The 13,847-nt window shown below is 40.6% G+C and overlaps 2 protein-coding genes across 15 annotated transcripts in view; one reads left to right on the top strand and one right to left on the bottom strand.

The window, feature by feature from the left end:
* The window catches only part of ASAP2 (ArfGAP with SH3 domain, ankyrin repeat and PH domain 2), a 99,010-nt gene extending 94,092 nt beyond the window's left edge, over positions 1-4,918 (top strand). For all 4 annotated transcript variants that reach the window (XM_075086848.1, XM_075086847.1, XM_075086846.1 and 1 more), the window contains 2 exons: positions 945-1,067; positions 2,279-4,918. In XM_075086848.1, the coding sequence (XP_074942949.1) occupies positions 945-1,067; positions 2,279-2,353 (198 nt within the window). In that variant the 3' untranslated portion in view covers positions 2,354-4,918. The remainder of the gene's footprint in view (positions 1-944; positions 1,068-2,278) is intronic.
* A 265-nt stretch (positions 4,919-5,183) lies between these two features.
* ITGB1BP1 (integrin subunit beta 1 binding protein 1) lies at positions 5,184-13,846 on the bottom strand. 11 transcript variants are annotated; one of them, XM_075086859.1, is made up of 8 exons: positions 13,787-13,827; positions 12,504-12,604; positions 11,901-12,056; positions 11,535-11,613; positions 10,665-10,801; positions 9,366-9,458; positions 6,292-6,441; positions 5,184-5,563 (listed from the first exon to the last, which is right to left on the bottom strand). In XM_075086859.1, exons 6-8 carry the CDS (start codon positions 9,411-9,413, stop codon positions 5,492-5,494), a joined length of 270 nt encoding a protein of 89 aa, XP_074942960.1. In that variant the 5' UTR covers positions 9,414-9,458; positions 10,665-10,801; positions 11,535-11,613; positions 11,901-12,056; positions 12,504-12,604; positions 13,787-13,827; the 3' UTR covers positions 5,184-5,491. The 11 variants fall into 11 exon arrangements, with proteins under 11 accessions (XP_074942960.1, XP_074942958.1, XP_074942957.1 ...); XM_075086857.1 differs by lacking the exons at positions 11,901-12,056; positions 13,787-13,827 and adding exons at positions 12,731-12,846; positions 13,513-13,683; XM_075086856.1 differs by lacking the exon at positions 11,901-12,056 and having other exon boundaries at positions 13,787-13,846.
* Between the last annotated feature and the right edge of the window lies 1 nt (position 13,847).

Below are 13,847 nucleotides of genomic sequence, written 5' to 3'. Positions count from 1 at the left end.
TTTCTGCATGGCTCAGCACTAACAAAATGGCACATTAAGAGTCTGTTGGGCAGTGCTGTCCACAGCAGAGCGTTTTTGCTGGTGGAGAGAAGTAGACTTGTGGATGGAGTCCTCATCTTAGGGCAGAAAGGACAGATTTTTGCTGGCTATGGCTGGGCAAATTGGGTTAGAAAGCTTGTGGTAGAAAGCTTATGTTCTACCTCCAGGTCCTGTGCCTCTCCACTCCTTGCATGGGAACACTGTGTAGATAGCATCGTTGTTGGGCTGCAACAGAGACTGAGGAGGCTGAAAACAAATGTAGCAGCAAGCCAGGTTGCACTGGGAGAGATGTGAGATTAGGATGGTGGGTACTGTGATACCAGACCAAACAATTTTGGCATCACTTGAAATAGAACACAACTAGAACTGCAATTTTGGAATATTGCAACTCCTTACTAAACATCCGTCTTGGAAGAGTTGACAAACCATTCCTGTGGCTTGCAGTCCTCGAAGCGCTACAGAGGCAGAGGACATTTTGGAGGGTTTGTACACTGCTGAAATGGGTTTAGCAAATTAAGAAGGGGCATATTGGCAGGTGGCTTAGGCCTCTTTCTTATAATGCTGCTGCTGTCACACTTGCTGTGCAGCACTTGATCTTCATCATCCTGTCTTCCTAATAAAATCATACTTGCTGCAGTGATGTAGAGGTCTGAAGACAGGTTTGGATGAGCCAAAATGGAAAATTGTTAAGGGAAACCTGGCCCACGTTGGTGGTGCAGAGGTTCCGAAAGGCTTTAGATGCTGCCAAATTCAGCGTGAGCATCCAGCATAAAAGATGTAGCTGAACTCTAACCTATGAAAAAGAATGGTTGGAAACAGTTCTGAAGCTTTCTTTGGATCAACTCCAAGTCTATTCTGTCTCTTCCATGCTGTATTATTAACATTTACTTATTTTTATATTTCAGTCAAAAACTAAACCCAAGAGAGTAAAAGCAATTTACAACTGTGTAGCAGATAATCCAGACGAGCTAACTTTTTCAGAGGGAGATATTATCGTAGTTGATGGTGAAGAAGATCAGGAGTGGTGGGTGAGTATTTTCTATTTTCCATCAACGTACTTTGAAAGAAATAAATGAAACTAGAGGTTGACACTCACTTCAGAAGATCCCCTGCTGGGTTTCAAAGTAGCAAGAAAAGTTTCATCTCATGGAAACCTGATTCCAAAAATTTCGTTCATTCCAAAATCAAACCTCAGAGCAGTTTTTGGCTTTTCTCATTCAAAAAAAAAAAAAAAGAAATCTGGTTAGTAGGGTTCACATTATACAGGCTACATGGTCTGTTTGATTCAGGAAATTCTTGGGAGGTATCAGCAGTTTAAGAATCTGCTATTATTTCGTCTTCCACCATGCAGCGTCTTCAAGGGCCTCAGAAGACAGCTTTGTATTGTCCTAATTCTTCAGCTGACTGAGACTGAGAAATGATCTATCTGAGCTGGGAAACCAACTCAACTATTTACATTCCAGAGTCTCGTCAGCTAAAGCAAAGTCTTGGAAAATTGTTACACGTGAAAACACTTGCCTTACTCTGATTGTCAGCTAGTGAAAAATAGAACTTCATATTGCATCTAAATTGACAATAATTTGACAAATTATTGACAATAACCTTAGGAAAAGGTTCTTCACCCAGAGGGCAGTGGAGCACTGGAACAGGCTCCCCAGGGAGGCAGTCACAGCGCCAAGCCGGACGATACTCAAGAAGCACTTGGACAATGCCCTCAGAGATGGGGTGAATTGAGGGTTGTCCTGTGTAGGGACAGGAGATGGACTTGATGATCCTTGTGGGTCCCTTCCAACTCAGGACATTCTATGATTCTAATAATGCTGTACAAACATGATTAGATTAACATAAAATCCAAAACGGTTGAAGCTTGATCCATCCTTTTACTTTTCAGTGATTTTTAAGAGTGGGAAGCAGAAGCAACTTAGGAGAGGCAGAATATGGGCTGCCAGGCATCGCAGAATGTGCTGAAATGATGTAGCAGTGGTACTTTCAACTTTCAAACAACTGGATAAAACACAATTTGAAAGGGGGAAAAAAAAGGTGTCTATAGCTGAATAACAAATGTACCTTGTCAGACTGAATTTTCTGATAATGTTTCCTGTTCGCAAAAGAACAGCACTGCAGCAAAGAGTTAGGGAGAGGCTGCTTGTACCACAGGCAGGAAGGCCACTGGTATTCATTTTGGTGATACTGAATTGCCTTTTTGAGATTAATTTGAAAAATATCTGGACTCTTTCAGATTGGCCATATTGATGGAGATCCCAGTCGGAAAGGAGCTTTCCCTGTATCATTTGTGCACTTTATTGTTGACTAAATTGCTACTGATAAGTGGAGACATTTCCCATTTCCAGCGGTCACAGAAATAAGTTTTGCTCTATTTCATTTCATCTACCTATCTGCAGACACCTTGCCAGAGCACTGCCCAAGTCCTAGGTACTGTAGCTTACTTTTTTATTGCCATCGTTTTGATTTTGGGACTTCAAAACTTTTTTTCTATGTGAAAATGTCTCATGAGCAGTTTACACTTTAAAAAAACACCAACTCTTCCTGTATTTTTCAAGGTGAACTGAAAAGCTTTAACAATCAGAATCCATAGAAGTGTGAACATCACAATATTATGAACATTCTTTTCAAGCAATTTACTGTAATTTTATTCTCCCTTTTGTAACATGACAATACCACAGCTCAGTGTTGCTTCCCCAGTCAAAAAAAATTGTGTGCATCTGACAGGGCAGTGAATTTATCCGATTCTCGATACCATTTGAAGTGTTGGAACCAAAACGTGCAAGCTGCTGTGTAGTTCTAAAGTGGACTCGTTCAGCATCTTGCCATACTGGCTGTCATCCAGGATGTCAACTGTTACAGAAGAAACAATTTCAATCGGGTGTCTTTGGCCAGGTAAAAGTGGAAAAGTATTTCAGTTTACCACAGGAGAAACTTCTTTCTTTCAGAATGGATGTAGATATTTGCTTAACGTTATCTGAAATCTGTGTTAGTCGTTGAACTTTCTAGTTCTAATTTTGTGAGCTTGAGACTGTTTCATTTTTCTATGCTGCACGTGAGTAGAACCTGGTTTTTGAATGTTCTTTATGTATGTTACATCCATTTTGGTCATTTATTGTGACTACTGCTGGTTAACTAAACTATGGCAATATTAAACGAGTTACTACATTAACTCAAGGATATGAAAACTGCACTTCCTGAAATGTACTTAACTATGATGATGGATTGCAGAGCATTTCTCACACTTGTCTCATTCTAGTCTATAGACTTTGTTTTTAAATTCTTCCATTTTCTTACATCATCCAGCAGCGAGTTCACGGAGAACATAATTGGTGGAACATTTAGGTAATTATCCTCCGTCAATAAGGCATCACCTCACAAATATGTTATGTTCTGTTTTATAACATTTGTGTGCCACTACCTTGCAAACAATGATAGTTTGCTAACTCACTGTGTATTTATATAATATACCCACATATATGGTAGCTACACTGTTGTTAAATTTGTTTTACTAATTTGTGAACAAAGGCTAGGCCATGGATGGTTCCCAGTTGGTTCATGGAATGCAAAACGCCGATACAAACCTGATGTCGTTTTGATGTTTGCATATTGTGAAATTGTAGCAGTTTTCACTTATGCTACAGGAAACAACTGATGGCATAGGATAAGAAAAATCACTGTCTAGGTCACATTGGCTTTGATCACTTTTCGTGAATATTGTATCTCTAGATTTATCAAGAGAACTTTGAATTTCTGACAATGGTGTTTGTATTGGCCGTTCCATATTGAACAGAATGGAAAACAGGCCACCACCACATATGCTTTTTTGGAGAAAAATCACGTTGCGTTAGTGCTGGAAGAGCAACACTGATCTTGCCTCGGATCGCCCTTCCTAGATGGTACAGTTGGTTGACAGCCTCTCAAACGTGTGGGTACAGCCAAGCATACACATAACTTTCATTTCCTAGATGATGTTGCTGCAGAATAAACAGGGAACAAACTGGAATGTTTCAAGATATTTTTGTTGCAAGTTGAAGCAAATTAGTCTGTATTTTGAAAGTTCCCAGTAATAGAGTAATAGTTTAGCACTACGGTTTTATTCACTTACTGACACGTTCAGTTTGCAACACTATTTTGTATGTTTCTATCCCTGATAGAGTCTAGAGAGTAAATGGGCATATTATTTTGCACAGATCTCCTAATGTACAGTATTTTTAACACAGAATCTTATAGTGTATGTAACAACTCATAAAGTGAAACAAAGATGCAAATTTTCCTTGAGTTCTGCTAGAAGAGGAATGTACTTTAAAATCTCAGAACCTTGTTTGCTGGTCACTTACAAACTAGGAAACTTGTAGAATACAACTACTAGCACTAACAGTGCAGACAGATAAAATCTTGAGGACCAATGAAGAGCAGCTAAGCAAAATTATCCCTAGATTTTCAATGTTTCTTCAAGTTTGCTCCTCTGGCAGAGGAAAAAGAAATTATAGAGCCTGTAGATATCTATTTATAATATAAAATTAAGAATTTTAAGTCCAAAATCTTGGCATATTTCATACAACTTTTCAAATCTGATTAAAGTAAAGATTCAGAAAACCTGTTAATAGACAGACTATTAGGTTGCTGTGTTAACTGTTTAAAAGGAGCAAGTGACACTTAAAATGCAGCTTAGAATGCGATGAGATGTATAATATTCAATTCAGTTGTTTTTATTTTGTTTAGTTGCAGAGCAACTGTATATATTGTATAACCTAAAATCAACTCTTATTTTCAATGTCCTTGATGCAGTGGTTTATAATTAGAGCATGATTAATAAATTTTACTCTTGTTAACCAGTCAAATGTCTGGAAAAATAAAACTACTTTTAAAATCACTTTGGCTGCTTCTCTTCTTTTAGTCTGCATTGCTTGGCATTGCTTTTTTCAATATGTAAAATGAAAAATATAAACAAGTAGCACTAGAGAAAATATTTATGTCTTGGGCATTTTTAGTTGAACTGCGTAGATGGCACACCTAGGATGAAATGAGGGGTGTGAAGCACGACATGCATACCTGTTATCACTTTGCTCCTGTTCTAATATATCTATGCTAAGCAGAACTGAAGTCTATATCAACAAATTGTTTTTCAGACAAAGAGATAGACGCATCAGTTTTATTTTACATTTCTACAATATAGCCATTAATATACAAAACACAATTTAGGAAAAAAAATCATGTTAAATACAAAATTCTGTGTTGTCATGGAAACTGAAGATGGAGTAATTTCTTCAAGTCATGTTTGGGGAATGACAAAGTACCATGTGCCAGGTTGCACGGCTCTTCTTTGCACAGCAAGTCTTTCCTAAGTTTGTGTGTAGCTACAGCCAGACTGTGGCATCAAAGGAGCCCCATTTCCTCCTCACACAAAGGCCTCTTGTACAACACTGTGATGTGCTGCTGAAGAAAATCAGGACTTCTCCGACATTAAAACTGAATCAAAGGCTGTAGATAACACTTTGCAAATAGCTTGTGCTTGTTCCTAAAAAAAATCCAAACATGCACCTCAACACTTTCTGAAGAACATCTAAACATCTCAAAAAATCATTTAAAGCAGAATGTGACCTTTATCATTCTTTTGGCAGAGACATGCAAAATGAAGTAGCACAAGTGAGACTTAATTTGATTTCTGTGGTCTGCAATGACATGTGGGAAGCTGTTTTAAATGAGCTCTTTTGAAAAAAGTCAGTTGTTAGCTTTCCTCGTAGCATGACACTAGCATTCAGAAAGTCAGTTCATGTGTTCCCCCACTGCTGCTAAGGGTGCATGTCGTTTCACAGTACCTTGACGATGACTTCTCTGACTCTTAAGAGATCACTTCCCTTGCTTAGAAACATGAATGCATGCTCTATTACCAGAACTGTTACTCAATCCCTCCCTGCTCTGTCTAATCTTAAGAGGTTTGGTTTTGTCATTGAAAATACAAATGCAGGATTGTCCTTAGCAGCTACGATAGCACTGTTTAGATTGCACAGAGCTTTCTCAGGCCAGTTTTCACTGGCAGTTCTAGGAAACATAGGTATTTTTCCTCAAAGCTGATCAAATGCAGTCAGCAGGGCTTTTCTCCCCTCCTCAGCCAGGGCACATTTTTACTCTTTAATTGAGCAAATTCTTCTGCCAAAAGCCTTCACGAGGCCTTGGGTTTTAAAATCTCCCTTTACAATCAAAATATTGATACCTAAATGAAATACTGTAAACATAAACTCTTACCAAACTATTGCACTGATATACCCAGAGGCTGCATTCTTCAGAGGCTGCATCTGTTGTCTTCAAAGCCAGTAAACTTTTTCCTGCTCCCAGACCATCATCATAGCAGACCATCCGTACAATTAAATAGAGAGCATGCCTATGCAACACATCCTGAAACCGTGTGGCAAATAAAAGTTACTCTGGAACAGTGTAACAGCTATTTCAGTTTTCCACCTGTTTTGAGTCTCTCTCTTACAAAAGAATACTTCAGATTTACTTGCAGGATAAATGTATTCCTTGGTAGAATTATTTTTTAATTGAGAGTGTAGTCAAGATTTTAAAAATAAGTGGTGGTTTAGCACATTTTTTGATTCTGTTTTAGAATTGCATTCATATGTGGATTATATTCCTGGCCCCACTGCAAAGGCACACATTCCTTTCCCACCTATCCTTGCTCACCCACTGTATGTGGTTTAGGCGGTACACTCTGCACCGACCTCTGGCACAGAGGTAACTTAAAACAACTTTTTACTTTTCCAGTATTTTTCCAGACATTCCCATCTCAGTTCTGGGAAGGGTACACAAAAGAAGCTGTTCCCAGAAGAGGGAATGGACAAGGTTAGTTGCTTTGGGGTGGAAGGGGGGCAGCCATGTGGATAGAGCCAGGCCACTTGTGGCCTGAGCCACAGCATAGGTCTTGACTCCTGCAGAGATCTAGTCTGACAGGCTTCTACTATCCACTGTAGTTGCAGGCTTTGACCATAGTCCCAACAGATCTGATCTTGGCCATTCCAAAATGGGACCAGCTGATGTCGTCCAGCACAAGGTCTCTGCAGACCTACCATACACGAAGCCTTTCTTCTCAAGCAATCCTACCCAACTGACAGTACTCATTTGCTTTATTCCAGTCATACCACCTTGAAGGTCTTATGACTTCAAGACAGCTCTTCTACGTTCACAGCACCAAACACCTTGTCCTTATCAGTAGCTGAAGGGTCTAAAGAAACAGCCAGTTCGATATAGAAGCTGTAAAAATGGACAGTGAGCTTGATGGCTGCTGTGAAACCCTCCAGTGAGAGCCCTCTACCGCAGCTCCTAAGATCCCCTTGCTGAAAAACATATTCATCCCTGACATTCACTCAGCAACCACTCACGATTACTCATACCGTCACCATCATACCACACTGAAGGCAGCTGAAGCCGATGCTGAACTTACTGGATCAACCCTCCAGTCTCTGTATGACAGATGCCAAGATTTGCCTCCAAATGACATAACTTTTTACAGTTACTCGCTTGGAACTTGCTACAGTGTTCATGTACATGTAGATTGTCACTAAAAGAGGGAGGATGGAATGCCCCCTGTATATTGATTTCCTCCCCTCCTTCCAGTATTTGGCTATGAGGGGATTCTGCAGTTGAGAGAGAAATGGGACAGCAGATGGACAAACTGCCATACACGTATGTACATATACATAATGTACAAATACACGCAAATGGAATGTGAAGAAGACTAAAGCCTCAGTGCAACTTCTGTAAATACTCCACCTTTGGTTTCTGGTGGTTTCATCCACTAACAATGGAAATGTATTAATGAATTATACATCTGTACATATTTCAGTTACTAATTAAATAATTTGTCAAATGTTGGCTGAAATCCATGAGGATAAATTTTGTATCTTTCAGTCAATTTTCTTTTTGCGTCTGAAATAAATAGCTGCCTATTCACCTGCAAAGGTATCTACAAATCACAGAACTCTCACCTTTCCCCTGAACTCCTAAAGACTGAATTCTTTGTATGAATGCAGAGAAAACCTTTCCATCTTGGAATGGTATGAAAGAGTCAGGTGGACTAATGCACTGAAGGACAAATTGAACGTCAACAATGACAGAGATGCAAAAAGCCAGAAACTGGGAAACGGAATACAATGCAATAAAATGCCAGTGCAAGCTAGCTTAATCGCAGAAGGCTTTATCAGCTTGTGCATGCTTTCAACTTGAAGCCAGAAAAAATTATGAATAAAAAAGTCTTTAAATTACCTATTTGATCTTTATCAAAGTACAAAGGAGTTTAAATAAGAGTGTAACCTATGTTCTTAATGAGAATTAAGAATGAATTTAAGAGGATGGCAAAAACAGAACACAAAAGAATTCGAAGTTTGAGCAACAACTACGACACTTCTTCCCAGGCATTAGAAACAAGTGTTTTATTTTCTGAAGGGACCAAAGGAAACTTTTTTGCTCTCTTCAGAGCATTCAGCTATTGAGCAATGCTATTCACCATCCCCATACTTGAGGCTTTTATTAACAGGCATTGCGGGGTTGTTGATGGGTCACGACTTCACAAGGCCAAGTATTTATGGTATCTGGGGCTCTGAGGGCAACCAGAAGGAAACCACATGGCTGCAATACAAAGCTACGCAAAGGCAACTGGAGGGCCCTGGGGAAGAGACCGGATTTTTATTTTTAGCGAAAAAACTACTTGAAGTGTGCTAAAGGAAAATAAACTACATGTAGGAAATGATGCAGACAAAAATAGGCTTGATCAATAAAGTGGTATCATGAGGCTTTAATGCTGGAGTGAACTCCCACTCGGGTTAGGAGTGCAAGGCTAGACCTCTAAAGAGGAAGACAACTCAGGTATTCTTGAAAAAAAAAAACAAACCACTCTTTGTTTTTTCTGCTCCACAATTATATCAACAGGAATTGGATTACTAACTCTGCATTACTAACTAGGCTGAGGAACCTATAGTCTTGGCCACCACAGCCATGCTACTTCACCACCTGAGAGGATGGCAGGAAAGCCACAGAGAAAGGAAGATGTGCCCAAAGAGTATAAAGGCTTGCTTGCCTTTTGTCTGGTGCTCTATCTCAAAAGGAACGGATTCTTGTCATAAATCCAACCAATCCACGCAGAAAAATACAGAGAGCCCTGAGGAGATACTACACGAAGCAGTGCTGCTGTGATTTTGTTTGTTTGTTTGACTTCTGCTTAAAGCCAGAGGTGATATTTTGGTCACACAGATCATCTATCAGAGAAATAAATGAAAGCGCTTTTCAGCTCTCACCAAAAAGACAGTTTGTTGTGAATCACTTACATACTGATCAGATGTTGAAACTTTAATGCCGTATTTGGAAACTCCCATAATAAACTCCTCTTCACCTGGAACAAAAGGTAACTTTCCATCTTGCTTTGGAGGGAAACAAACAAAAGCCTTTAGTGCAGACAGAAGAACACAAACAATGAAGATACATAATAGAAAATGTGTTTATGTGTACTTCAGTCCCACTGGATCAGCCACATCACTAACTCTGCTCATGTCTTGCTGCGTGGATTTTGCCTGCCGCTCTTGCACTCATCCAATCCCTTAACTTTGTGTCACGTATATTCAGGGGATGTTCAGACTGGACATTAGGAAGCATTTCCTTACCAAGGGGGTGGTCAAATACTGGAACAGGCTTCCCAGAGAGGTGTCTGATGCCCCAGGCCTGTCAGTGTTTAAGAGGCATTTGGACAATGTCCTTAATAATGTGCTTTAACTTTTGGCCAGGCCTGAAGTGGTCAGGCAGTTGGACTGGATGACTGTTGCAGGTCCTTTCCAACTGAAATCAATATAATATATAATATTCTAAATATCACACAATTCCAAAAAGGAATTTATCATCTCAGAGGGGAGTTTGGCCCTGTGGTCAGATCAGATGGGCTGAAAAATAATGCATAGCCTGTCATGCTGCACTGACCCTGGGTGATCTATGTTCCACACTGGCAGCAATTTTGTTATTTGGCTGTAGAAATCTTAGCATACATTCAGATACTTGAAATGTCAGGGTGCTGTAAGATAAACACATTCTGTGCTTTTAAATATACAAATGGTCAGCTACATAATGAGAACAACCAGTTACTGCTTTTAGTACAAAAATAAGTACAAGCAACCACAGTTTGGCAAGGATCACCCAAATATTATTCAGGTTCTTTGGTTACAGGTTCATAAGTGATTGTAAGCAGAAAACTGACATTGTCCTCAATGGGAAAACTTCTGCACTACCGAGGAAATCTGGAGGAGAGATTCTTTCCCAGATACGAACCCCAACAATGGTGAAATTTAACAACGTTCCGCTGGGATCCTGGTTCAGTAATGACTCATGAAAAGGGCCTTCGCTCTGAGTCTGCTCCTTCAGAACGGCTTTTTGGGTGCATCTTCTCCAGTTACTCAGTTGGATGGGATTGAGCGTTGCAGCTTTTGAGATTCATAGCTTAATATTTTTTAAAGTAAGCTACTTTATTCTAGTAAGTCTAGAATTTACAAACATGTCAGATCATGCGATAATATGAAAGAAACACACCTGAGCTGAAAACGTTCTGAAGTTGGTGGTATTGTCTTTTGTAACCCACTTACCTGTGCAACATCTATGTAATTTATCAAGTCCAATGGCCCTTCAAGATTTTTGCTCTCATTATGCTTCAGTTTTTCAATGGCACCAACATATTTAACTCTAAATTCTGCACATGTATCAGAATTACTGTTGCTTTGTCCTGCAACAGAATAAAACAAAGCAATTCTGAAGATTTCCAGAACAGTAATGCTGTTCTAATTGGTGTTAATGGGGCTAACTTACTAAATTCCGTAATTTTTGTAGACTTTCATCAAACACTTAACCTTACCACAGTATATTAACTCCTCTCCCTAATGAACTGCCCTGGCTTGATTCAGAACAGCCCTTGGTAAAGGCAACAGTTTCATATGAATCCACAATACAGCATTGTTTGCACAAACTCAAATTTGGAGCTAACAATCTTAAATCAGAAAACATAGAAAAGCTGGTTCTACTTTTTTATATACCTATATAAAAATAAAAATTTGTTTTAAATGAACTGTTTGGTCCAGCAGTGATGCGCTGTGATCTGATGAGCAAGAACCAGTAAAATCAAATCTTGTTTCCATTATTTCAGTGCAAATGTAAACTTATAATAGCAGGAAACAGAGCTTCCAAAAAGTTATACCAGATTTATGCTGTGTAACAGACTGGTAACACAACTAAGTTCTTCTTACTCAGACACTTTACTTCAAAAACAGTGACTTAATCCTAGACGAATCATTGTTACGACGTTGGAAGCCTAGAGCTATGCGTGCATTAGTCAACAGGCTAACAGATTCACTCAGTTATTAAAAACACATATTTTAACCTTTTCCATTTTCTGTCCTTTTATATGGACACACGTAAAGTTAATCCTGCTCCATACATATCTGCTCAAACTGATTACATACCTGAACTTTTTGTGGAGTCTGTGTCTAGACTAGCCACAGTACTAGACCTGGAAAGTCCCCCAAGACTGGAATCTACAGACTAAGAAAAAAAAAATCAGTATCATCAGAAAGTTAGTGAGAAGATATTAACAGTTCACTTTTAGATGCCCTGCCTCAACTCCCTTTTAAAAATAAACTAGTGTTTATTTTCTAATTACTTAAGCAGCACTGCAAAATGGGGAGGAAAAAAAAGCAACACCACCTCTTTCCTGAAGTTATCTTTCTGCCTGAATGTAGATTAGACTGATAGAAGTTCAGCAGGCACCCTTGAGAAGTCCACAAATATTATGAAAGAAGGAGGAAATAAAAGAAAAAGAGAAAATGAACCTTAAGGTTATGTCCAGACTTTTCTGGTGCTGCATCTTAACTTGAAGAAATTGACAACTACATGCTTGTCACCAAGGCTCGAAATAACATAGCAGTGCAAGGGAAGAGAAACGGCACCTTGGAAAATCCAGAATATTCAACTGATCATTCCAAAACCTATCAGACAAAATGGACACATTATTCATACGAAGAATACTTTTTAGAGACACTGAGTAAGCAACTCTACACTGAGTAACTGAAGAATAGCCTCATCCTTGGTACCTAGCACCAGGCACCTTAAAAACAATATTTATCACTACAGAACAAATGGACTACTTTTTCCTCCAAACCCTACTAGGAGCTGCCAGAAACTCTTGTGTTTGTGGGCTTCGCTATGAAAGGAGCCGAGCATTCATCTCAGAATACAAGGGCTTTATAATGGATAGGTAGTTTTAACTCTCATAACACAACATGAGGAACAGCAGAAGTAGAAACTTCTCCATGTGGAACACAGCACGTTATAGAACTCACATCCTACCATTGGTGCAAGCGAACCACTGAACCGTCACCTTGGAACACATGGAAGCGTATCCATAAACAGAGCATATACCAAATTTGACTTACCTTGCTTTTAGTACTGATTTCACTGCTTTGTGAGCTGCTGCTGCTGTGTCGTTTTTTTCCTTTTCTAAACATTTTTTCATAATTGGATCAAGGAAGATCTTCTAGGGTGGAAAAATAGAAATTAAAGTTGTCATATGGTCAAGGGAAGGAGTTCCTGGCAAACACCAGAGTCACTGTGTCCAAAGTGGACAAAAACTGGAAACTTGTAAAGGACTCTGAGAACAGACCTAGGACTGTTCCTCTGGTGCTCTTTATGTGTGACTGGGGAAAGTCCCTCAAGCTCTCTGCTAAAACTTCCCGTCCTTCCGATTCATCCAAAAAATGCTGCCACCTAGTTCACAGACTGTTGCGAAGGTCAGTTTGTAATGCATATATAGATGTGGAAACAAGAGAAAAATTAAAATTTACATTCCCACTTAAAAGCATTAGATGATATTTGTTTGTAACTACTACTATCTACGTGCATCCAATGCAATCCCTGCTCCAAAGATTATTTTCCCATTAAAAAAAAACAAAAACCACCCTACTTCTGAAGGACTACTGACCCTGAAACTTAAAGCAAGAAGCATGTTACATTTACTGCTTTAGAGCCGAGTGGCTGGCAACTCTGGGAGTATTCCCGAAGCATTTTTCCTGTATCTGCCCTACAACTTCAACTGCTTCACTTAACATTTGGCCGGCCGGTGTCGAGAAGCGGGACGCTGGTGCCCGGTCAGAGTGCCGCAACCCCACTTCCCGGCCTCAGAGAATAATATTTCAATTACAAAGCTTCAGAAATTTTGAGCAGGTGGAAGAAAGAGGACAGAGGAGGAAGAGAGCCTAGCGAAGGCAGCTCACGCTGCAGAAAATAAATGGAAGGTGCACACGGAGGAGCTCGGACCCCGGGTGCAGCGCTGGGTTACAGTCCCCAGGCTGCTGCTGCGGCTGTCATTAAGCAAGCCGATTAAGCAGACCAAAAGCCACCCTCGGCGACAAGCGGCACAACAAGGAACCGAAGTACCCGGCATACCCGCGCCCCCCTGGGCTCCTTCCAGCCACCAGCACGGAGCCAGCAGCCCCTTCCTCCGAGCAGCGGCTGCCGGAGTACCGGCAAGTGTGCCCAAGCGATAACCTGAGAAACGACAAAACCCCGCTTCCCGCCAGGCGGCGGCGCGGGGCGGCTCCCCCGGCCCAGCGCCCCTCCGCCCCTTCTCCCAGCGCCGCCGCCGGGAGACCAGCGGCCGACACCCGGGGGAGGGCGGGCCACGCCCGGGACCCGCTCGCCGCCGCCGGCTCCCCCTCACCTCGGCCACCCGCCCGCACGCACGCACCCTCCTTCTCCTTCCGCTTCCGGGCCGCTCCGCG

This window comes from Phalacrocorax aristotelis, chromosome 3 (genome assembly GCF_949628215.1).
Source record: "Phalacrocorax aristotelis chromosome 3, bGulAri2.1, whole genome shotgun sequence".
NCBI lineage: Eukaryota > Metazoa > Chordata > Aves > Suliformes > Phalacrocoracidae > Phalacrocorax > Phalacrocorax aristotelis.
The sequence above is the reverse complement of the archived record's forward strand: the minus strand, read 5'-3'. Positions and strand labels throughout refer to the sequence as shown.